The 26,370-nt window shown below is 35.6% G+C and overlaps 1 protein-coding gene across 1 annotated transcript; it reads right to left on the minus strand.

The window, feature by feature from the left end:
* Positions 1 to 848: 848 nt before the first annotated feature.
* Positions 849 to 23,293, minus strand: LOC119633641 (chondroitin sulfate proteoglycan 4). The gene is made up of 12 exons (XM_038027284.1): positions 22,982 to 23,293; positions 10,856 to 11,052; positions 10,569 to 10,799; positions 9,198 to 9,379; positions 8,538 to 9,120; positions 7,429 to 8,457; positions 7,111 to 7,362; positions 4,544 to 5,694; positions 4,326 to 4,479; positions 3,589 to 4,252; positions 2,612 to 3,521; positions 849 to 2,542 (listed from the first exon to the last, which is right to left on the minus strand). The coding sequence occupies exons 1-12, from the start codon at positions 23,058 to 23,060 to the stop codon at positions 850 to 852; spliced, it is 7,125 nt and encodes a 2,374-aa protein (XP_037883212.1). The 5' UTR covers positions 23,061 to 23,293; the 3' UTR covers position 849.
* Positions 23,294 to 26,370: the final 3,077 nt, after the last annotated feature.

Consider the following 26,370-nt stretch of genomic DNA (forward strand, 5'->3'; position numbering starts at 1 on the left):
TCCCATCACTTAATAAGTCTGCGATCTGATATACGCTTTTAGTAACAGTAGCTTCTTGGTCGTCTTGGAAGATTTTGATTACCGATTTGACTCTGGAGTGCAGTGATGAATCCACGTTTCATCCACTGTCGCATATCCGATGATAAGCTTTAAAGCTTCCGTCCTTTTAAAACTCATTCTTAAAGTAAGTTGTTAACAATGAGCAAACGTGGCATCCACCTCAAATAGCGCTGACTTTGGTCGAAAAACATCACACGCGTTTTTTCATAAAACGACTTTTTCGGGCCTCGTTTGAGACTGATCGTAAACTTGATTTTAAATTAGCATTTGTCTTTCGCGGTTGACATATTTGTAAGAGGCGTCATCACAACATACCGAAAATTGTGCCGCCTAGGTTAGCGCTAAATGCGCATCGATAGACGCCAGACGGACAGACAGAGAGACATGCTTAAATCGATGCAAAAAATAATTCCGAATTAGTTCCCAATAATAAAAGGATAATCTATCTAAGTCTTTCCAGATGTTGCATACATCTGCGTTAACTTAATAAAGCCTTGCCGTAGGTGGTGTAGGTTATAAGGTATTATAAAATAATTTTAAATATAAAAAAACACGCAAAATTTTCTAAACTAAAATTTTTCAAACATTCGATGAGCGTTTGTTTGATAGTTAAATGGCACAAAATATATCTACGTATGCTTACGTATGAAGATAATTACTTTTGAGCTTACTTGGCTTAAATATTAGTATAAAATTACTATAAATTAATAATCAAATCATTTTAAATAAACTGTAGGCACTTAATATTTGATATGTTTTCTTTTAAGATTTCGTTCTATTTTTCGAAATTTAAACCCAATACTGATTACGTCTTAGCAAAGGATTGCTGATGGGTGCTGATGGTGATGTGGTCGGTTGAGTACTACTACTTTGCGGTACACTAACATAACCGGCGAAGTCGGTATTCGTCTCACAGGATGAGCTCCAATTGTCATTCTCCAGTTGATAAGGATTATAACGTCGAGGCAACATCATTTGTTGCGGATCACAATGGTCATCATTTTCATCGTCATCGGGATCATAGTCGGGATATTCATGTTTATACGATTCTACGGGTATAATCTTGCAATGCGGTATATTGCTGAAACCGGATAAGGGTGTAGAGTTGCCGGTAACTGGTACCGAATCGGCTTCAGAGTTCGCGTAATGATGGTTCAAATGATGCTGGGGACTAATCGATGTTAAGTCGGGTGGACAAGGAAGCGCTGGAGGTTGATCTTTCGATATGTTTGCTTTGTGGCGTTTCAAATAACGGAATTTCAATATCAGCATAACGATTAATATTAACATCAGCACCACGATCACCGCGCACACGATAGCTATGTAATTCAAACTAAAATCGGCCGAAGCGACTGTTACCGATTCTAAATGATCATTCGACCTGCGATATATTATGTTCACTGTGGCCTGAGCAGGCTGAACAGTTTTTATATGCAACTGATAATCAAACTGATCGATGTCTTGTTCAATATTTTGCGTCGATTTATTAGGTATAAAGTACACTACACCACTACGTAGTTCTTTATAAGAAAATGTTGTTGTTGTTCGTTCTTGCTGATTGTCAACCGTTAAACCTGTGCTGCGTATAATTTTTCTAATTTGTCCTGTGCTGGGTGTCCTAGTTATTAAAAATTTAGGATTGAATTTATTTAGTTTCAGAGATAACGGATTATCGGGAACCAGAAGAGACATTAAACGAATTTTCTCCCCCTTCGGTACACCCATCATAGAAATATCCTGTATTTTAATAACTGGCTCAACTTGTACAAGCACATCAACTGTTGCCGCGTAGTTGGTGCAAGGAACATATGCGCTTACTTGAAAGGTGTCATTCGAACGGTTCAAATCCGTCTGCATATAATTGATTTGTCCCGTTTCTAATAACTGCTGATTGAACTTTAAAGTTGGTTGATGTTTCAAGACAATTATGCCATGCAAGGGGGAATTAGTTATATTGTACGACAACCTTTCAGTCTGAACGTTAGTCCTTAAACCAATATGATCGGGCCTCATAACAGCTGTAGTGGATCCCTGCTGAACACTTACAGCTATTTGTTTATCGGCCGACAATAGACTTATAGGAACAACAGTGATGGCGAAGGCTTGATAGGGCGTATTAAATTTGCCATCTGTTACAGTAAAATAAAAATTCGTAGGCTGGGGAGTCCCAAAATGCACATAAACGAGGCGATCATTGTTGATGTCAGCTTGAGAAAACTGGTTTGAATAGGCCAGCAAGTCTTCGGCTTTACCATCTTTTAATAGTTTTTTTAAAATTCCCAGGCTGGGTCCCCTTATGACGTCATAAATAATTTCCTCGGGTGAAGTATCTATATCTTCAGTTAATAGTAAGTTCCGCGTAATGGTTCGATTTTCTCCTTCTACTACCGTCATTTGTGGCATTTGTGTTACTACCTGCAAAGGCTGATCATTTACTGGATTAATCGAGACAGGTATGGTGAGATTGCAAAGAAAAATATTGCTGAAATGTAAGAAAAACATAAAGTGAATGGTTAAAATTTAACTGCCTAGGCTATATAAGGCTATTTACCCCTGCTCTAAATACACGGACATGAGAATGGTGTCCTCCAAAGTGTCGGTATGATCGTGTATATAGTACACTTTCTTAGTTAAAAAATCGCTCGGATGGAATTTTTGAAGCGTCTTAAATTCATGACCCAATCCTATTGAGCCATGACTAGGCTTCTGCAGCGACTCGATATATAGTTCAGGATTATTTATGCCAGCTCGTGTTTTCAAATATTCTAACATTTTACTAAAATCCAACTTTATTGGTACTGAAGCACCTTCGTCTACTTGCAATTTCGAGACCGGTAAAAACCTTAACAGACCACCCGAAGATACAGATATTTCGATGTTAAATTTTTGATCTAAAAGCCGATCACTACGAGCAGCTATCACATCAAAATGAAATGAATCGTTGATGCGGAATTCAATAATTACGGCGGTATGCTCATAGAAAATGCGACCACTATCGATGTCTTCCTGAGTAAACTCTGAAACTTCACGAGCAGAACCACCGCCAGTTTCCATATACTCGTTAATGATGCGCCCCAGACTGGGAGGTACTGTGACATTGTAACGTATTTCCCTTTCTTCGTCCGAGCACTTATATAGTAGATGGTCGCGTAATATTTGTTTTTTGGTTAAAGGGAAAACATGTAAATTCTCATTGCGTTCTAACATGATGTCGATGGGTTTGATGGTAATGCTCAGCAATTGATTTGTAGTATTAAACATACCGTCCGTTACTAGGAAGGAGATTTCATTACGTCTCGAATTAGAATCATGAATGAAATAGACCTCCTCGTTATTAATGTCGGCTTGAGTAAAATTATGAATTTTTTGCTGAGGTCGTAAACGCTTAGCTAAATAGCCGCCATAAATATGATTAACCAAAAAGGTTAAGTTTTCCGGAACAGTATCATAATCACGAGCCACTATAAGGAAGAGTTTACCATGTAAAGAAAATTTCATTGTATTTAAAGAAAATTTGCCTAAACTTACTTAAATCGGTATAGCGTATTATATAGCGGCCCCCATTCCACACTTGTAAGCCCGTATTAGTGACAACGATTGGTTGTTCATCATTGACCGGGATGATAGCGAATTCCAGTTCAAACGGAACGCTTTCCTTATTACGAGCAGTAGCGATTAAAGTCATTGAATCAGTAGAATTTTCACTCCCATTGTGTATGTATTGGATGGAACCTTGATCTATTTGCTTTTGAGTGAATCTCTTCACTTTAGAATTCGCCGCCATTATGTAGCCAGCTTGAGGATTTATAGTAATTATGTATTCCAATATTTTGCCTCGGTAATATTCGGAAAATGGCTGAATATCAGCAGAGTTTAGTTGAACAGTCTTACCCTCGACCACAGATATAACATTGGTGTGAATATATAATTTCTCAGGTATGATAACTATACGCAACATGAGATGCTTCAGCCAAGTAATGCCATTGGTGACATCGAATACGAAATAGTCTGTAGATTGATTCACACCGGCTTGTATGTAAAACATTTTTTCGGTGTTTATAGCAGACTGATCGAATACTTTGCAATTGTATTCATCGTCGAAAGACATTGATTGCATTTCCAAATAGCCGTGCAGTGGAGAAGATGTCACAAGAAAAGTTATATCACCTGGTGAGATGTTGGGATGCACTACCTAATATAAATATATATATATATTACTCTTTCACTAACCCTTCGTAGTCCATCATAAAGAAAAAGTAGCTTACTTCCAACACATCTCTCGATATCAAGACACTTGTGGATTCTTCCACATACAATGTCTGATTCTTCTTAACTTGCAAAGGTTCCCAATACGCTGAAGGGTATATGCGAAACATAACCTCCCCCTCAGCGGTTATATTTTTAATATGCACTCGATATCTAAATATAAGAATTTTTAAAATCTAAATATGAGAAGGGAAAGAATGAGGTTGGAAGCGCTTACCTCACTTTATCCATTGATGCTATTTCAGTATTCCAATACACTAAACGATCCCTTTCGATATCCAAATGAGTGAAATTGTTTAGTGAGGTTAAATTTGAACTTTTATATTGTAAGGGATTTGTTATATTATCTGACGATCTGGGTCTGCCCAAATACATTAGAATCCCATATGCAGGCGATTTGATCACCTCGTAGTAGATTTCATCTAATTTCATGTCTAAATTTGTTTCCAATATGAAATCTTTATTGCGTAATATTACAAATTTACCCTCTTGCACTATAGTTGCATTCGTAGGCAACATCGTCACAAATGAATCGGAAGCGTGAATTTCTAATATACCGTTTACCTCATGCTGTCTATCGGTAACAATAAACGACGATGTTCCCACGTCGGCTCCGTTATGCTGAAACATAATGCGACGATTTGATACATCTTCTTGCGTAAAACTGTCCACATAATGTCCCGACTTATAAAAGCCTCCATTCGTGCACGATATATGGATATAATGTATATCGGAATTGTTCGTATTCATATCCGTATCTAAATATTGCAAGACCTCATTGCTAAGAGTCCTTATACCGCCACGCATAACATGGAAAATTCTTTCCAAGGTACGATAAGGAGCATTATCATTAATCAGTTTAATACGCACTTCCATGTTGGCCACAAATTGCAAATCAGTTTCATTACTTGACAAAATCATCAAATCAAACGTGTCCTCAGTGGACTCGGTATCATCGTGACAATAATAAATTTCATTGAGAAATAACTCTTCTAAAGAAAACTCAGTCAATGTTAACACTTTCAGCTCATGCTCATCGTGACGACACAATATACCGTGCTCTGGTTTATGTGTAACCAAAAACTGAAGACTTTCATATATATTGAAACGTATCTCGAAATGATTTTTAGTAATTAAAGTTTTTTCGCCTTCCTGAACTTGTAAAATTTCTCGAGTTTGATATGATAGTTTATTGGCAAGCACTTCCAGAGGTGTAAACATTATTTTCAATTTACCAAAGACATCATCACATTCGGCTACAGATACGACGAACTCTAGGTAATCAACGAAACTTGAATAACAACTGCGATGTGTTTTGTAATGTATACGATTTTTATCGATATCAAACTGCGTAAAAGAATCCAATTCCTAGAAAAAAGGTGCATATAAGTGAGAGAAATTATAAACAAAATTTTAACTAATTACGTTTGCTTTGGCATTCGTTATAAATATTGTATACTTGAATTAACTATCCAGTTTTCTACATTTTGTTTCGCTTCATTATGAACGTTTCCTTTACGTAATAATTATGATGACACTAACATGAAACAAACTTAGGGGGTTTATGCTCCAATCAAGATAATGTGTAAATAAAGCCTTAGGCTCTTCAAAAAGACGGAGTAAGCTCAAATGCAATATACTCAAAAAGATTTGGAGTTCTGCTGGGTGGTTTTTAGTCAACATTTTTAGAATAAAAATATAGGAAAGAAGACTGTAATGAGCCGCAGTTCACATAAAATACCCCATACGACCTTTTCAAATAAGGCTTTGTATGGGAAGTGGTTGAAAAAGTGTTCTGATCGGAACCACTTTCATTAGTGTTTCAAGATATCTCAAAAGAACAAGATGGACAGACGGACAGATAAGCTTAGATCGGTTCAGAAATTAATTCTGAATTGATCAGTATACCAAAATGTGGATCTATCTCAAGTCTCCCTGGACGTACATCATTTACTCAATGACGGCAAAATACGATACAGAAAAACTTTTAATTTGGAGACGCGCAAGAGCAATTTTGGGTTTTAAAATGCTGTTGCTGTAAAATTGAAACGGAAAGGTTTCTTGCACGGTATTCTTGTAAGTGATGGTAATATTGAGAGATTTTCAACACTACGCCAACATGGAGGTTACCGGACACACTTTACGCTGATTCTATGTATTTGGGCAGAAGGTGTTGTGTGATCTGTAAAAGCAACGATTTTGGAATATGTAGAAGTCGGACGAGATATCGAAAGCGACAGTTGTCGACCACTTATATGCCGCAGTGATAAAGCTTGGATGTGAAATGTTGTCATCTCCATGCTACTGTTGCGATGCCGGGCAACGTTTAGTTTCTCCGATCGCCTCTAAAGGAGCGCTCCTCGGCACTTACCCGGCAAATGGTGAGACGATCTCAGTTTATGTTGTTCTGAGAGCGTGTTCTTTGACCGATGTTCAATATCAACAAGAGCTGCTTTGTTTTTTACTAAATACAAAGCCGATTTTCCTTGCAATAGGGTACACAGACAGGCCAGGCATAGACGTACGTAGACAGGCGAACATACTTAAATCGTTGTAGAACTTGATACTAATGAAGTATTTATATGCACTTTGTAATATCTATGAAGATTTCTTCTGTTAGAAAGGTCTTAGCACAATGAATATGCTCGCAGCCTTAGCTTCCGGGTTAAAAAAGAGTGTAGATTATGAATTCAAGCACCACATAAATAATTGCATGAAGCTGGCGCTTTGGAAATATTCTTTCTATTCACACTAGTCTGTTCACGGGTTACTTAGCTTACTTACCTTGGCATACTTCCTTGAACCCTCTACATAAATGTTACCATATTTTGTAGGGCTAATAATTTTGAAGATGACATTACGGGGAAACGTAACTATAGGAATTGTTTCGTATAGTAAAACTTCATTTGTTAAAATAAATTCTCTGGAGCCATTAACCGCAATCATCGATGGTTTTCGAGCATTTATCCGTAATCTCGTAAATGTAATGCGAAAGTCAAAAGTTTGCGTCGTAATGAAGCCATAAGAGGCAATAAACTTGAAATGAAATTAATTTAAAAATGCTGTACTTTATCAAGTTTTTTAATTAAGAAAGCAAAATACCTTAAAATCATCTTGCCAAGGAAAATCCTGACTGTGCACATAACGTATGTGCCCCAATAACAATTGACTATCACTAAACCAGTCCACGTTAATCCAAGTCGAGTCGACTTGTCTTAAACGTTGTATTGAACCGTATTGCGGAGGTCTAACAATTTCATAACGTATATCTATGCTGTCATCAGCCGTATTCGAACCAATGGAGAGATTAGACGGTGTTACTAATAGCGAAGATTTATGTATCATTATCAAGCCCGTGTTATTAACCAAACGTAATTCCAAAGGATGCACCGATACAGGCAGAAAAACAGTATCACTAGTTTCGATGCCATCGGAGACTTGTAGCAATAGTTGATAACTGAAAGATTCTGTTGTGGTGGCGTTGTAGAGAAAAGTCACTTTGCCCACATTGACATCAGCCTGAGAAAACGTTGTAGTTGGTTGACCATTTACTATAAAGCGTCCGTATGTTTCTTGCTGATTTGTGGATGGCAAAATCGTATAAACTAAAACGTTTGCGGGACTATCGGGATCTTGTATATTGAATAGATCAATGTCTAGAATTTTTTCAATTCCCTCCACTGCTCGTAATATTTTATTACTTGGTACTTGCAATTGCGGTGGATCGTTGATGGGCGTTATGTTAGCGTGCAACATGAAACGGTGTTTGCCTAAAATATTTTCGGGTACTTTGTGGATATCGCCATATATTTGCAGATCAAGTGTAGCGTGATCGTTGAAATTTTCCATGCCGTTGTGTACATATTTCACTTTGTCCGTCGATAAATCAACTAAATTGAAAGATCGACATATAACGAAATTATTCTTCTCGGGCGAGAACTGCAACAACTGGCCATATCGCGGTTGCTGAACTATATGAAATGCTATAGATGTTTCGGAAACACCAGTTATCTTGCGTGTATCCAATAGAACGTCCAAAATATGAGGAGATAAAAAAACTGTACCACCCTCCAATAATTGCATAGGAGAAACGTACAAAAGTTCTGTGGTGGGACTGGTTTCGGTGAATATCTAAAGCGAAGACAAAAAGGGTTATAAAATAAAGGTCCAAAAAAAATTTTTAAGAGATTTATAAGAAAAGTTTTCTTTACTTTATAAGGCCCCGGATAATCTGCCTTAATGCAATAAGATTGATCGCAGTAACAAATAAATTCATCGACACCGTATTGATTACAGAAACCGCTCTTCAAACAAGGTTCATATTCCAAACACGGGTATTTCCAAATGCAGTTTAGTGCTAGATGGTGCGATCTGTTCATTTGTGGAAAACCTAGGTATTCATTATTATATTGTATATCTCTGAGACAGCCCATGAAACTTTGATCATTTATTCGGAGGCCTTTGTGCCACAAACGTCGTCTAAAGTCTTCTTGAACACCGCCGAAGAAGACCAAGTTATCCATGTTGATGTAACCTCTGGTGTCATTAACATGTGTACTCTGATAAATAACATCATCAACTATCAGTTCTGCTACGTGGGCATTATAACGCATAACAACAAGATGCCATTTGCCATCGCTTACGCTCTCATTGGATGTCAGCTTAATAATGCTCCCGCCTTTGTTGAATTGAAATTTTAGTAATTTGTTTTCAATTTCCAGAAGAGCAAAGTCGAAGCCTCCATTGTAAAATAAAACACCCGATTCCTCCATGGTACGAAAATAAAACGTTATTCTAGACGAGAACAAGGAAAATCAGGTTTTAATTTTAATTTTTTCTTAGAAAAACCTATCAATTTTTTCAAAATTTACATTTCGCCAGTATTTTGAGACCCTTTGGCCATTAAAGCAAATGAATCGCTATTGAGAAAACTTATGCTATCTTTGGTTGTGCCGTCAAACTCGGAACTGCAAGTCCAAGAGACGCCTTTACCGACCGTATGGCCCGTACCCTCGCGAGCTCTCTTTATGATATTGATGTTGTTGTAAAACACCTGAAATAAAAATAAAAAAGAAATGCTAGCGACGATTAACGCAATTATTCACTTTTGGACGAAAGTGGTTGTCGGTCACCTTAAATCAGTATAAAAAAATATCAAAGTGTTTTGTTTACAGCGAGTGGCGCCATGTAGGGCTTTATGCCAACGATTACGGCGATATGTGGTATAGTTTGTGAGCTACAGATTGTGTAAATTATAAACGTGCTTGTAAGTGGACCATCTCCACCATGTGACCGTTACCTAAAAAAAGACAAGTAGAGGAGCAGATGGCTAAATAGACAAGCAGGCAGGCGATAAGACAGACGGAAAGTCGCGGTCAACACACAGACAGGGTCCTCGCTGAATTGGCTCAAGCTCTAACGTAGTCAGACATATATATATATATGTATATATACTTCATGAATTCTTTGCTGTAATTCCGTATCTTTTATGGAAAGGAAAGGTTTAATCCATTGTGTAACGATACTCTTTGATACAAGTGCTCACTACTTGGTAGATCGGAAGAATTTTTGCACAAAATTTTCCGATAGGCCAAAGATATTTTATCGAATTTTCATCGGAACATCATGTATATTTTATGCTTAAGCACTTTTTTAAGCCAATGCCGACATACGACTAACGCACATTTTCGAGACTATGTGAGGCTGTCAACTAAAAGCACAATGCTTCTATTTTTTTTCTTTTCAATTTACACGACCGAAACAGACTGAGTACAAATATTAGCGCATTGGCGCAAGACATTACTCTCGAAAGTGATCGGATGTGTCTACTCGATTTTCTAGGAAAACATATTCCAAAGAAAGGACGAAACCAAAGACACAATCATGACGCTTCACTTGCCTCATGCAGCTAGCGACAAGCGAAAAGATTGACAACTATTGATATACAGGCAGAATATTTGCAGAACGCAAAGTTGCTTAAGTCAATGGCAAGACGCTTCTGTAAATAATATGTAAATTGATTTCGTAAGAATTGTAAATTAAACCTACAAGTCAGTGATACGAACTTAATCTGAGACGAAGTTGAATAAAAAAGTGAAAGTCAGTAAAGACAGTCCAGGATACAATACTTTACAAGATATCCAACGTGTAATATCGGATTCTTATAGATAAAGTTAATTATCTATCCTTCCTTTTTCATTGTTTCCTTTGCACATCTGATTTGTTCGATACATTTCACTTACATCGGATATACAGCCACGAAAATTTGGCAAATCATTGAAAGAATCCTCAGATAGTTCACCAGGACCGCCCAGATATGTGCCAAAGTGTACATTTAATGCTGCCATTTCTGCAGGCAACGTTTTCCTTATAATTGTACCGTCTACTTGCAAAGTGATGTTGTTCTCATAACGTTGTACGGCTACGTCATGCCAATCCAAGTCATTCAATTTTTGATTTTTAGGCGAGCGCAGCTGTAAACAAATCTTGTATTTTAAATGAGTTTACTTTCTATTTTTGTGAGATTTACCTGCACTTTATTTTGATCTATTTGGTAGGTGAAGCTAATGGCGCCCATTTCTAAACGCATCAGACAATAATCATGACGTCCGGCAGCCATAAATATAAATGCATTCTCTTGCTGCGTACGAAATTTAACGCGAATATTCGTGGACATTTTAGCCTCCTGCAGTGGCATCGATATATGGCCATCGCCAAAAAATGAAACTGTAATTAAAGGAGATTTATGTACATATAACATTAGTGTTACATTGCTGCTGCATGATTCTTTGTTTTTGTTTTAGCTATAATTAGCTTGAGTTTTTCTCATTTTACTGACAAATGAAGAAGAAAAAAAAAAAAAACAAGAAAAAATTAAATATGATTTATGGTTGATTTGATTGAGATTTTGCGCTATTAGGTTGAGAGCAAAGTTTGTCTACAAAAAAGGAGGTCAGCTAACATTGTGGGAAAGTAATTGAAATGAATCGTTGTATTATAGTGATGGGGGGTTTGAAAAGAGCAATAGGTGTTGACTCTTCTTCTTCTTATTTATTCAAATTTTTAATTTGATGGAAATGTCACCCTCCATGCGATTTTGGTTTTTCTCAAAGGTAATGCCAAAGAGCTTTCGTAAAACTAAAGAGAAGAAGCGCTGAATCAATGACAGTTGCCAGAAGATGCACAAAATTTGAAAGGTTCCTTTAAAAGTAAATTACTATTGAGTTTCTTAATTAGTTGAATTTATTAGTTTTCACAGTTTCTTCCAAAAAATTACATATTGATAATACGTTCAGCTTAAATTCGGTGATTGCAGGTTCAAAAATTGCAAAACCACAAATCGGACAATCAATTATACTATGAGAGCTGCAATGCACGCAGTTTTTGGATACCCGATGTACCTATCTTAGAAATACTCGTTATGTTGTTTAGTATTCCACTGACAGCTTTCAACAGAGAACGCTCACAGCCGAACTTGTGAAAAAACTGCGAAAGCTCGTGACCCCTATACTGTACAGTCCTTCCATTCAAAAGATTTTTGTTCGAAAAATATGAAATACGAGCTAAATACTTCTTCTTCTGAAATATTGGATCCCAGAGTTTAAACGGCGCCGTAAGAACTGCCAGTTGAGATGAACACTCCACATATGGTGAGAAAAGCTAACAAAATGGTGGAGCCGGGAAAAACGTGTCGAGCCAAAAGAAGACTGTATTGAAAAATAAAATTTTAGTTATTCGGACGTGTGTGTGTGTGTGTGTATTGTCTGCTATAAGGAAGCAACTCACCCCTTATTAAACCCCTGTCATAATTCCCTATCTGGTTCTCGTGTAAGCGACATATACAATTCTATTTCGTTGCATATAAGTATATTTTATATTATATTTTATCCTCGCATATGTCTTTTATATACTCATTACATTTTTTCATATATTTACCTTACATTATTATGCATATGGTTACGTTATTATGTACGCCTTGTTCTATACACCGTCGAGTTATATTTACTCATGCATACACATATATACCTACTTTGCATATACTTGCTTACGTTTTCACATAGGCTTATGCTTATGTTTTCTTATGTTGCTTTATATGCAACTTGGTTACAAATATTGACATATATTGTTTCTATACAATTGTTTAATTTACACACTTTTATATAAACTTACTATACACTGTTTATCTACATTTAAAGTCCATTTGCTTATAAATTTCCTCGAACGAACTCGTGCGTTTAGTTATACTCCAACTATAGAAAGGAAATCGTTGCACTGCTTTTGTTGAATACCTATTCAAAATTCCTCGGATATACGTTCTCATAGGTAATGTATTTATTTATTCAAATTCTTAAACATTTTTCTTAAAGAAAAATACATTTAAAGAAATTGCTTCTGTTTAACATGATGAGGATGAGTGCGATTTGACATCTTCTGAGCACGTTTACTTGAATCTTTTACTGCCTAGCAGAGTCCTTATGCTGTCGTTGTGCAAAACTCAACCAATTTCAGGATATAACTTAACTAAGAAAATTAATTAATTACATAATGTTATTAAAGTTCATTAAGAGAAACTTTTTTACGCAACAGACCGAATGTTCTTTTGTGGATTTGTTGAATTGAGGAGGAAGAAAAAGGAGAAAAGTGGGACCATCTATGAATTATTTATTTTAATTATATTGAGTACAAATTTTTTTCATGGAGTAGAAAAAACGCCAGATGTCCAATGACAGCTTGATTAGTAAACTGCTTTGAATTTTTCTTGATGGACGTCCATACAGATCCAGGTAGATTAACGCAAAGAAATGAAAAATGCTTGTTTTCCCAGAAAATATCTGTGCCCTGCCTGAGATAACATAGCGAGATTTACCGTATGATTTATGGTGACATCGTATATCCGCAGTTTGAGCATTATTAGTAAATATTCACCAACCATTAGTTGTGCACCGCTGCGTGACCATTATCAAATTCGAGCTTATTAAAAAACTGCATGGCTTGCCTTAAAATGTAAAGTGGGTGCTGCAAAAATTGCAGTTGGCGGGTCATCTAACCAGTAAATGCCGTCAGCTGGTAAATAAGTAGCAATCGAATATCTTCCAAGAGAGGCAAAATCGAACAAAAATCTTCATGAGTGGAAAGCGGAGGGAGCGTTTTAAGAAAATGAAAATTCTAGTCTGTTGTTTGCTTTAAGGTTTGAGACAAATAAACATCAGTGAATCCTGTGGACTCACTCCCCATCGAAACTATCGTACGTCAGAGCAATACTCCTTTTGGACTTTCTCCATTAGCGTATCTAAGATGGACTTTCGTAATCATAAATGATTTTTGATGATAAAGTAACGGCTGATTCAAAACCTCAATTTGTAAAAGTCTGGCAATTATTGGAAAATTTTTGGAAAGGATTTCTTAGGGTGAACATGTATTCTTTGTTACATTCATACCGCGAGCTGCTTACGCTCAAAGCTGCGTTTAAAATATTCAAAATATCTCCTAGAAATTTAAAAATTAGAAAGGATTGACTTTGCAAATAATATATTTTGGAACAACTACCTTTATACTCCCTTTATATGGCGATTTGGAAAATTTTTGCATGAATTTTTGAACCAAACCCGTACGCTGCTTAAATGAAAATTGGGTTTTCCTGTAATTCAACAAAAGTTTGACAAGGGTTCGCTCTCTTCTAAGAACAGCGCCTACATCTTTTAGGTTTTTAATAAACTTGGCTATTTCTTCGTTAGTTACTTATTAAAAAGGATATAAGAGGTGTTATTTTTATTATGAAATGTATATCGTACTTTCGGACATTTATTTTTTTGAATACTTTTTACGTAGATGATAGATAGAGCACTTTTGGCACAAGAGTATATTAAGTTTGTGCGGATGCATGCAACATATACAAGGACTTAAGTTAGACCAACATTTTATTATACGGATCCAGCTTATCTCTTCTTTTGTCTTTCTTGCTTTCTTGCATTCATCTAACAGGCGGTCTTTGCCCAACGACAAAGGCTATTAGAAAAAATTAGGATCGGGCTATTTTTTCGCCTACTTCCCATATAGCGACGTATTTCGAAATGTCGATTTATGAACAACTGCAGAGCATTCAATAATGGTCCGTGTCCTACTATGGTTTTTTCACTTGCTTAAGTAAGTATTCACGTTAAGTTTTAGCACCATCTTGATAACGATATAATTGCTATAATAGCTACTAACAATAATTACACAACGCAGTGAAGAAGCACAGCGTTACATTATCTCACGCTGATTTGCTTAAGAGCACCGGGTCATATAGAGTTTTCATAAATTCACATGGAAAAAAAGAAGACGACGTGCTGTTTGAGATAGATATGGTAAACACAATACTTTTTTAAAAATTAACCTGTTAAATAAATACTACTTTACTCACTTTCTTACAACTGCAACCTTTATAAATGTAGAAATGGTGATGTGAATGTTTGCAAAAAAGACAAACCTCTTATGGAGAAGCTTTAAAGAAAATAAATTTAAACACTTATCGATACATGTGCAAAGAAAACAAAACGTAATCCTAAAAACAATAGACGTAAGAAAAATCTCATAAATCTCATGAGTAAATCTCTAGCTAAGCATGAAAACAATTTTTCGGTATATTTGAAAAGAGTTTCAAAGAATTTTGATACAATTTTGTTCAATTTTAAGAATTTATTTATAGCTTGATTGGGCGGGTGTATGTGTGTGGGTGCGTTTGTGCGTTTGTGCGAGCATTTATTACGCATTTAATTATGTATGAATAAAATAATAGGAGAATTTGGTTGAATGTATAAAGTTGCGATCATTCATAAAAGTAAACTAATCGCTTGAAAAAAAAGAAAAAAACAGAAAAATAGAAAAAAAAAGGAAAGTAGCATTTAGCTGCAGTAATGCTTCTTGTATGTTATTCACGCTCGCTCATCCACATGTGATATGCACCCTATTGTCTTTTTGTTATGAGATGTCTTTCCAGTGTATATGTGTACATAAGGGTGGTAACTAGGCAAGATTATAGGCAAATACAGTGGCAAGGCAACTTTACGCATCTACAGGTGGTCTCTGGTTATGTTATACTGTGGCCATGTCCTTTGACCGATTTGCCCCGTTTTGAATGCCAATCTGTGTAAACTTTCAATGTTCCTGCCGAAGTGGAAGTTTATTGCAGACTTTACAAAGCCAGAGAGTCAAACAGACAGGCGGACAAGCTTAAATAGGTTTAAAATTTGATGCTGATCAAGTATATATATACTCTATGGTGCTTCTGAGATTTGCAAGAGAGATGCAAACGTTTTGTCAAAATGAATATACCCTTTATCCTTCCCTAGTGGATATAAGAAAGGTGAGAGAGGGGTTAGGGGAATATTTCATTTGTTAGTTTTTTTACACTATTTATTAGGAAATGGTTCTAATTTTTCTCCTTTTTGTTGCTCAAAATTGAACTTTTTTCATTCAAATACTCGTCCATCTCACAAAAATCAATGTTTTTCGAAATCTTATCGTGTTTCGCCAAGAGTACACAAAGAGGTAAGGAGATTTATTGTCTGGATTTAGATTCAAATTTACACCAGTTACACTGCATGCCGTAGTATCCTTTATATTAAGGATGTCTCACGGAAGTGGATCCAGCGTTACATTTTACAAAAAAATCCTTAATTTTTCGTAATTTAAATTTCTGCCGGACAGGTTCGCGGACACTAAATAATAGGAAGATATTTTTCTTTTTTTTTAAAATCGCGATATTCGAAACATGATTGGAGACATTTTATAATGGCGGTTCGAATATTATTTTATCTGTTTTTCAAGTAGTTATTATTATGTCATTATTGTATATGAGATGAAATGAAATCAATAACAAATGACTTTGGATTATGAATGCTGTAACATCCACACACACCTCGGATCAAAATAAAAATGAATGCCACAGCTTTCACGTCTACTTGCGATTTAATAATTTCACGCGAAGATTTTTAATTGATTAGTCAAAGAAAGTAACCTCCTTCAAGTTATTAAAATGGTTTTACTCCTTAAGCGATATTTGCTAAACGCATGAGTGAACTAAGTGTCTTGATTGATTTAATTTATAACTTTTTTAGAGGGCCTTGCGCAAAATCTTCAAGCAGAATAAAAACAACAATTAAAATCATTTTAACGGGACACAGCCCACCTTTAAATACCCTACATCATCCTAATTTTATCCAAGTATCGACATTTCAAAATAAGTTTTCCTAGGGGAAGTGATCGAAAAAGTGGTCCGATCTGAACCATTGTTATAAGTGCTCCTTCAAGGGCCAAAACACATCAATGCAATGAATTTCATCAAAATATCACAAAAATTTTGATTAGTAGTCTGAGCACAAGGGAACAGGAGACGGACACACAAGCGTAGATCTCCTGAAACGGTTCAGAATGATTTTTTTTGAAAAAATTGGCTTTCCCAAGTTCCTCTGAATGTTCATCAGCATCAATTTAATGTAATCTTGTAATGTAAGTAGTGTAGGGTATCAAAATAAATTTGCACGCATATTTTATACATAACTAACTGTTTAAGCTTACGGGTTGACTTATAATAAATTTTGGGAAAAAAAATTCTCGATTTATCAGTTACGTCAGTTAGTTTACAGTTATACAATATAATTCTTCTATAGGTACATAGGTTGCGGTGTTATATAGTCGTCTAAAGGCAAAGAGAATTATCGTAAATTTGGAAAATTGTTCTAAATATTTATATCGGTGGTAAACCAAAAGCCTATCACAAAGCGATCAATGCACGATTTTCGTGTATGTACATAAACAAGAGACCAAAAATGGCTATAACACGACATCAAATTGCCATCAGTGAAAATTGTGTGCAAAGCCAAAATTGTATAAACATTTATAAACAATAACAACTGTTTCACTTTTGCGTATACATATCTACGTTTATAGGAAGCAGTTGGACAAAAATTAGAACAACAAAAATCATGTCCTCAATTTGCGAAAAATAAACAAATAAACAAACAAATAAACAACAAATTAAGACGAAATAAAGGCGAAAACAAAAAATGATGATTATTTATGCCAAAAAATATAAATTAATTACAAAAGATTGCTTTGCCAGCCAGCGCATGTATATAGGCGCATATGTGCATGCAACAGTAAATGTTTATTATATGTAATTAAACACTTTTGTATGAAGATGCATATGTGTGTACGTGCACCATAGGCGAACTACTCACACAAATGCACGCCGTCTAACTTAAATAGAGTATTTGTAATGGCAACAACGACAACAGCCGCAACAATACACTTAACAAATTTTTTATACATTTCTTGTGAACTGTCTTGTCTGTCTGTCTGCTTGCAAATAAAAGACCGCCTTTTAATAACATCACCACACTACTACCGGGGGATTGAAAAACAACAACAACAACAACAACAACAACTATACATTTTTCACGCTTGACATTTGACTTGTGTAGCGCTAGTACACTACCAGTCATGATTTTATTTTTTTGTATTGTTGTTATGCTGACTCTATTCTATTCGCCTGCATAGCGAATGCGCTGCTCGGCTCATCGCACCCTGGCAGCAACATAGTTTGTCAGTTAAAGTTGTTACTGCCTATTCGCTTGCTTCGAATAGAAGAAAAAAAAAAGTAAGGAAAAAAAAAAAAGAAAACACATTCAGTAGAGTAGAAAATTTTTTATTTCAAATTACTTTTAAATTCTTTTTTAAACTCCATATCAATAAAGTAAAGTGTATTGAATTTATCGAGCCGTCTGACACAAGCACACACTTTGGAGACATCATGCAGCTTATGCATTCTAAATCAGCATGCAATCTAAAATATACTTAACTATCTCTCATTCGGTTCCTCTGCCTCTCTACCTTTACGGTCTGTAGGCACGTAATTGGGCGCACTTCGCAGGAAGAGGGTACAACTATGTATGCGGAATGAAAAACTAAAATTTAAATAACTAATAAATATTGTTGATTTTTATATATTTAAGATCTTGAGATAAATATATTTAGAAGAGTTGTTGGGTTTGTTTTTTAGGTGAATTTGCGTATCAGACATCAATGGTTTTTAATATTGCACTCTCATACCTTAACCTTAGTACCTAAGGTTTTATTTAAGTTTTGAATACGTGTTTAAAAAAATTTTTGAAAACTTGGAAAAATTATGTACACTTCGTAAGCAATTGAACTCAGTTTATTTCCAGTTTTTCCGAACGGGTCGTTTAAATGTATAACGCTGTGCTTCTAACGATTTCACATATAAAGTCCACGTACAATGCTTGAATTACGACTCTGTTATTATGCATACTCATTACTACGGCAATTGTGCCCGATGAGTCCTCGAGCTGTAAACGACACGGCAACTATACTAAATGGGCCGCTGCTTGTGCTTGTCCGAAATTTCGGACGTGGCTTTAAATGGCTAATGAAACGAAGATAGAACATTAACAAAATTTGACAAGCGAGGCAAAAGCCTCTCTCTGTCTGCAGAAATAGGATTTCACGAACATGGTGGAGTTACGTTTCGCATTCGTCGCAGCTTCAGAGTTTCACTGCAAATGTGATTTACCCACCAAATTTTGGAATACAATGGAAAGCGGTATCAGGCAGGTTCCAGAACTTGAAGTAGGAAGTTTTATTGGATCAGACTATTTCTTTTGCTGTAACCCATATCTCTTCTCATCATTTTTCTTCTTTTCTCAAGACATCACAGGACATGTATGTGTAAGACCATGATGGTCAGAGAGAAATGAAGAACAAGAAAGAAATTGGGAGGTGGTGGTCGCTCGTACGGCTGAAAACTTACCATAGCTACGCCCAAGTACATGTTTGGTAAGTCCGCAAACCGCACTGAGAATAGAGCATCCGCGCGCATTGCTTGTTCCGCTTGCCTTTATTCTATATTATGCTTGTTTTAGTTTTCTGCTCTCATTGTGCTAATATTCTCAGTAATTGTTAACAAGCTTTGCGATCGAGATTCTTGAGTCTCATGCCCTTTATTAGACTAAGTCTTGTCTAAATTCCTTGCCATCAGTTTTTGATTTTTGCCAGCTTGTCAGCCGGCGATGATATAAAGACTATTATTAAACGATATGAGGAATGAGGACCTTTTTCTGTATAATGCTGACTAATTTACGATGCTATTGATTCTATTCGCGTTGACTTGATTAGGGTATTAGGATAAGATTATTAACTGTTCGCTTTCAAGGACATACCATTAGCGTTGTGATTGGAGTGGGGTGTAACGATTTCATTTTTAGTTAAACCAATCGCGGTTTCTTTTGTTTTCTCTAAACGTTTCGGATTTGTCTCATGTCCCAGATCCATTAATCATACTTTAAGATATAAATATAACTAACTACCATTGTCGAGCACTAAATTTCTTTATAAATTCGAAAGATTTTTGGATGAAATTGCCAAAAGGAATAAAAAAAACATACAGTAATAATGAGGATATAATCGGTTATTAACGATAAAATTATGCATAAGTCGAATATGATGGTGGCGACCGATGGCTTTGTAAAGAACGTGTGTAGTATTGCGCCATCGCTTTGTGAAGTAGTGTTGCCTCATAGCTACTAAATTGAGTTTTGAAATAATTGGATTAAAAACGATTTTTTTTTTTTTATAGGCTGAAAATAAAATCGAGTTTACTTCGGTTAGCATCCACTTACATCAATAGCTGGCAAAATGAAAACAAAGGGAAAGGTATGTTACAGTGTACTGCACATATTGTTTCACAACGAAAGTTCGAATCAGAATGTGAATGTGAATGAAAGCATATAAATCACGATTTGGTAGCCGCCTAAACTCTTAGGTCAACGTTTAAGATCAGATCGCTTAAGGAGCAGATATGAGTTTTTAAAAATTATATTAGGTATTAACAAATTCGTTTCAAGTCTATTGCAGTGCCTGCTGAAAGTCTTTTCACATTACAATATAAAATAAATACGCCAGGCTTTTGTTTTTATGTTCTTTTGGTAGATTTCTGTTTATGTTTACGAGGAAAATGTGTATTTGGTTTTTGCTATTCTTTTTATAGATTTTCATCATGTGTTTTGTTTTGCTGAAGCGCTTGCTTTTGTTTTATGGTGCGTGACGTCACTTTTCATGTGCTTATATTCGTAGCGAACAATGTATGTATATATTGATGTGTGCATGCGTATGGGAAAAAGATGATTCACGCACTTTTTCCGTTCAGATGTTCGACCATGTTATAATTTTCTCACATGTTGTTGCGATCGCGAGCATTTCGGTCACACTATAAAGAGGCGGAAAAAATTTCTTTTTATTTATTCACTTAATTTGTTTGAATGGATTCATTTTAATTTGATGTTTATTAAAGAAAAGCATGAAGTTCGTCGTCCCCTATTTAATTCACTCCTTAATAACGCGCCAATGAATGGGTAACTGACTGACCTAAGGTGCGTACATTGATTTGTCTGCGATTCTACACTCACTAGTACATTAAGTAAATATACTTTATAGCGCGTAAAAATTTATGTACATACTGCCCTGTATTTCAATAATGTTTTCATAATTCACAACGCGACTCGTACTCACCACAGGTGTGGTTTTGAAAGTCGCATGAAGAATATCAAATATTCGAATATACATATATATACATTTTTGTTTTTCTGTTTTAGTTAAACAAAATTTTGATATTTTGTCATACGCTGCACACATTCAGTTCGTCTGCTCTTCCTTCTAAGCAATGTAGCTTGTAATACATGATTCAGGTGGTAAAAACAAACATTATATCTCATGTATTAAGAGACGGCCATATATCATTCCCTCATACCGAGTGAGATTTACTTAATATTTTCATTTCATTACATTTTTTCCTTTCTTTTCTTTTTAACGACCATGCAAGGATGGTGTGTGTAGTCGCTATTAAATAGCAAAGAACACATATTGAAGAGTCGATGATTAATTTGAAATTTTGGATTTATTCAGCTATAATTGTACCTGCCTGTTAACAGGCATCCTGAATGAAATAGAACTATGGAAGCAAGCATCTAAAATACTGAAATGTCTTCAAACGCTTCACTCAGATGAAGTATTTTGATATTTAGTAATTGGTTGTTATATTAGTTTTTTTGTCTTTTTTTTTATTACGATTAGAACATCAAACGTAACCTGCAATGTAAGCACATATATGTTGCTGTAACGTTACAAACTTCACGTACAAAAGCGCCGTCATATGCAAATTATTACATTTAAATATATCCAACATAGGAAAAGTGTAACATGCACGTACTCACATTAAAATTACTACATGCCGTACGTAACATACTTAAGTTGGTTTGGTAAAGTGACTAACTTATCTGACATAATAGTGTGATGAATAGATAATCATATAAGACCTGCCGGGCTGAGATTCGTAATATCTTGAGTTTATTATGGGCATATTGATGTATGTTAGCTTTCGAAATCACATATAATGACGTTTACTATTCAAGAAGATAAGCATCTTAGATCATTTAGTTCCATGGCTGCTTTAGATAGCTGAACAGACCAGGTTTGTTGCGAATTGCCTACATTGTACAATCTTATGTATCACAAACACTTGAGAAAAAATGAGCATTTGCATGGGTTTCAACAATGCTTCTTAATAATGCTTAAAGTCTTTCATATGTCCGCAAGAGTAGCCGGGTAGGTAAGGACCGCGAATACTGGCTGAGTAGTCGTTCAAACCTCATTGCGGTATAGTTTTTTTTTTGGTAGTAGCTAAAGTGAGTCCTTAGTCGGTAAAGGCATAACACTTGCCAATTGGACACACTGATCTATTAAGCTGCCGCCACCACGCTATATCTTTCCCTTTCTTCCCTTTTTCTTCTTTCTGGCCGTGTTACACAATTAGGGGACATCCCCTCATTGATTGGACATTAAAAAGGAAAAAAAAGAATTACTTAAGAATCCACTTAGATCGATTTGATTAGGTTTTAACTGGAACTGCCGAGATTATAATAATTAATTTGATTTCTGCTATAGATAATACTATTATATTCATTTATGTATATAAATATATATGCAATTATCTTTATACCGTATCTAAAAAAAAATATATTATATATAATACAGATAAACACAACAAAAACGAACAAGACAAACAAGAAGAACCAGGCGAACCAGGACAGATGTCGGCGTAACGAAGCAAAGTAACGAATGAACAGATGGACGGACAAATACATTTTTGATAAGTGCGCGACATTATTATTTTAGTTAAGGTACGAAAAGCGACTGCGTACCGTATCAGTCGAACTTGTCGCACGAAGTAATGCTCAGAGCTAAGACCTTATGTCTTCCTCATTGTATGGACTGTTACACGTTAAAAATACCCACTAAGCTTTCTGAAGTGGATCTAAAGAGGCGACTACAACTGAACTGTTTACTGTCGGAAGCCTTTTGCCTGTGTGCGCATGCATACATATATGTATAATACAATTGAACGTCTTTTAAACAATAATTTTTCTTTGTAAAAAGTTTTATTCACACATTACAATTCATACAATAATATATGAGCTCACTTTTTGAACAATGATAAAAAAAAAAAAAAGAAGAAAAACAAAAGGGATGACAGATCGTCTTAACTTTAACGAAATATATTGAATTAATAATGAAAACAATAATTACAAGATAATTAACTCACCTTTCATGGCATAGGCTTGATGGCACATTAGTGCCACACATATTACTAATAGTAAGCTAGACGTTGCTAGAAAATCCATGTTTTTCTCTTGTGGTATTGGGAATTAGGCCGTAAACTTTTCTTCCTTAAGATGAGTCAGTTTTTTCCGATTCATTTACTAATTGGATTAGATTCTCTCTTCTGTTAAATGATAACATTGTGATAATTGCGTGGCCTCGCAGTCCTCATTGGTTAGTACGCAAAGTCATTTAGTTTTTGTAAAGTATTTATGTGCGTGCAAAACAAATTAAATGTACATCTGTTTGCATAAATTTAAAAGTTTTTACGATATTTAAGAGTTTTAATAATTTTCCATATTTTAGGCGTTTTTTTTTCATAGAAATCATAGATTTTCATAGATTTTTGAATTTCATAGATTTTTCATGGATAATTTTTTGAATTTTCTGCTTATTTTTAACGGATGTATGTTAATTAAATTTTGTGCTAGTGAGGCCAGCAGATATGTGTGTAGGAGACACCATTAGCCGGACGTGTTTTTAGTAAGCATAGGATTCGAAAATGACGTGTCTTTCTGCTTGTGAATATGTCTACTAATTTGCTCGCCTATGTACGTGAACCGACCATAGCGTCTATAAAAATTTGGGCAATTTGGGAAATATTTGTAGATAGAAGATTTAGCTTTCCATTCAAATTAGTGCTGTCGCCACGAGTTTGACAACAAATGGCGTAGGTCAACTAATCCTAGTTTGAATCCTAGCAGAACCTTAAGTTGGTTAAGAGTGGTGTCTCATTTTAAACGTTACATACGGAAGTAACGCTCTTGCATAGGTATAAACTTTACTGCTGACTATATTAACATTATGGTGGGCGAGTACGCGCGATGATCATAATCACGATTGCATATAGTTTTTAATAAGCGGACCGGTATTTGCAAAGCAAATTTTAATACACTTGCTCTTCTGCGGTCGATGTTTACGCGACACCTTTTTGTGCCAATTGAATGATTCGACAAATGTGATATTCATCAGGCCGCAACTCTAATTGCATTGCATAACAAAATTATATTCATTTGATTCAAAATTTTTCAAGGTTCCGGCAATCGAGCCAATATAAATTTTTTTATTACTTTGCAGGGACTGCAGAACCGGTGTAAGATATTGTGAAATACCATCCCACATAAGACTCGAAATGGATTATGTAGAAGACAATTAGCGTAACAGTGAGTAAGTTCCAAAATAAATGTAATTGAACCTTAGACGGAACATTGCAAGAAGCATCGTTTAGCCAGAAACATCACTCTTCATTAATTTAGCCCAAAAAAAAAACACGGCCAACGTTTCCTTTATAAGTTGAAGTGACGTTAAATCAATAAGCTGCAACTTACTCTCATGTAGGTGTAGTGCCACTGACGGATCCCAAGCCAAACTACGCAATGCAAACAGTATAAATTGCACGGACTCATTAAGATCTATGTGTCCATAACTTGGCATCCGCACTATAACTGAACCTTCAGGATTGCTCTAACCACGGACGTATGGACTGTTTTCGTAATGTAAGGATCGTCGAGCTTTCTTGGCCACCTTTTAACGAATCCCAGAAAAGACTTAGCTTTATTAGCGGAAGTCTTAATACGAATGTTAAACCGATGGTTAGAGTCAAGGATAATTCCTAAGCCGTTAACGTTCGATGCTCGCTCCCGAACATAGTTATTAGTTAAATACGAGGTAAGTACGTCGAAAGAACAGTAAACTCTTGCATCAACTGCAAACACTTGGACACTAGAATTCTGCATACTACTGGAATGAACATTACAAATAGAATGGAAAGAAGAGGGCCAAGATGGCTATTCTGGGGAACATCAGACTAGATCAAAACTAAACTAGATTAAACTAGAAATAACAAAGTATAAGGAACGAAAAAAAATCGAACTAACACAAACACAAGAAAGAATATCGGAGAAAAGCAAACCGCGTAAAAACAACTTTAATTGTCTTCCAAAGCCTTACACGTTTCTAAAGTCTTTCTTCTTTTTCTTTATCAATATGGAAGCGGGGATGACCCACGTACTATGTTCTATGCAGTACGTTGGATAACACACAGTTGCGAAGCTTCGCACCGTTAAAAATTTGCTAGAGAAATTCATGTCGATGTAGTGTATACATAGATATCTGTGGTAAGTATTTCTGCTTGTCCTCTCGTTGTTCACGTTGGCGATGTGACTATAGTACTATACCCCATGTAATGATCAGATGATCTTAATGAAAGCTCAATTGAGTCCCAGTTCGAATATCACTATTAAACGATAGATGGTTTGAATTGTTCTCTGCTTTTGTTCTCAGAATTCCGTTTGCTTAAGTTTTATGAATTAAAAGCCGTCCGATCAAGAATACATGTGTTAAGTGTGTAAAAAAGTTCCCTGCATTGAAATAGATTGCTTTTGCCATTCACCCCTATCGAAATTTTGGGTATACATTACTTGCATAAGGCCACGTCACAAATTTCCTTTGGTTACTAGTTAATGTAAATGAAAGTATGGAGAAGTGGATGTCAACAAGCAGCATTTACGTCATTGCATATGTTTCTGGAACTACGGAAATTATTAAATTAGCTTGGAATGAGATGAATATAGTAAGGTGTGAAATGGTTAGAAAGGGATTTACGAGATTTTTCGCAAACTTTGTAGCTTTGGGAATGATAAACGTTCGCATATGTCTGTCCGCCTATAGCAAAAGCTAATCAAGAAGCCATTATCATGTTGGTATGGAAGCTTCTACCAATTGGGGCGCAGTCTCTAGGCCGGCCTCCTCCTGACCACCGCTTGCTTAGATCGATACAGTCATATTTAGCCGACCTGCGTTTCACAAAAATTGACGACGGGCGATAATGCGTCGATGACGATTTCGCATCGAAACCGCAAAGTTTCTATCAAAAAATACACAGTACTTTTTAGAAACTTGTGTCCAGGATTCATAGCAGCAGAAGGATAAATCTAACAAATCTTCAATATTTCTTCAGTGGATATGAAGTTTATTGCTATTTAGAGTATATTAAAGGAAAAGAGAAACATAAACGAACAAGTTTCACACATTCGGTAAACGAAACGAAAATTCGAATATACTGCGAATAAAGAGTTTTTCTCTAGAATAAACTTGTACTTTAATCTTCACATAGACTATGTTTCCTGCGCGACACATGTTTGCAGTAACGAGTATAATGAGTTTATAATAAGATAACGTAGCGTCAAATGCTGATTGTCGCGTCTGCCCATAAATTGTGCTTAAATAAGGGGACAGAGCAATTATTCATAAAGTTTTAACATTCACCTCTCAATATTTTGGCGCAGAGTCGTTTGCACGGAATGAATATGCAAAGGTATATGTGTAGTTTTA

Source organism: Glossina fuscipes, unplaced genomic scaffold (assembly GCF_014805625.2).
Source record: "Glossina fuscipes isolate IAEA_lab_2018 unplaced genomic scaffold, Yale_Gfus_2 2, whole genome shotgun sequence".
NCBI classification, from domain to species: domain Eukaryota; kingdom Metazoa; phylum Arthropoda; class Insecta; order Diptera; family Glossinidae; genus Glossina; species Glossina fuscipes.

Coding starts and splice junctions, on each gene's coding strand:
- LOC119633641 (XM_038027284.1), bottom strand. CDS start 23,060: ATGGATTTTCTAGCAACGTCTAGCTTACTATTAGTAATATGTGTGGCA. Junction 9,380..10,568: donor TTCGTGGCTGTATATCCGAT/GTAAGTGAAATG, acceptor TTTTTATTTCAG/GTGTTTTACAACAACATCAA. Junction 4,253..4,325: donor TATCGAGAGATGTGTTGGAA/GTAAGCTACTTT, acceptor TATTTATATTAG/GTAGTGCATCCCAACATCTC.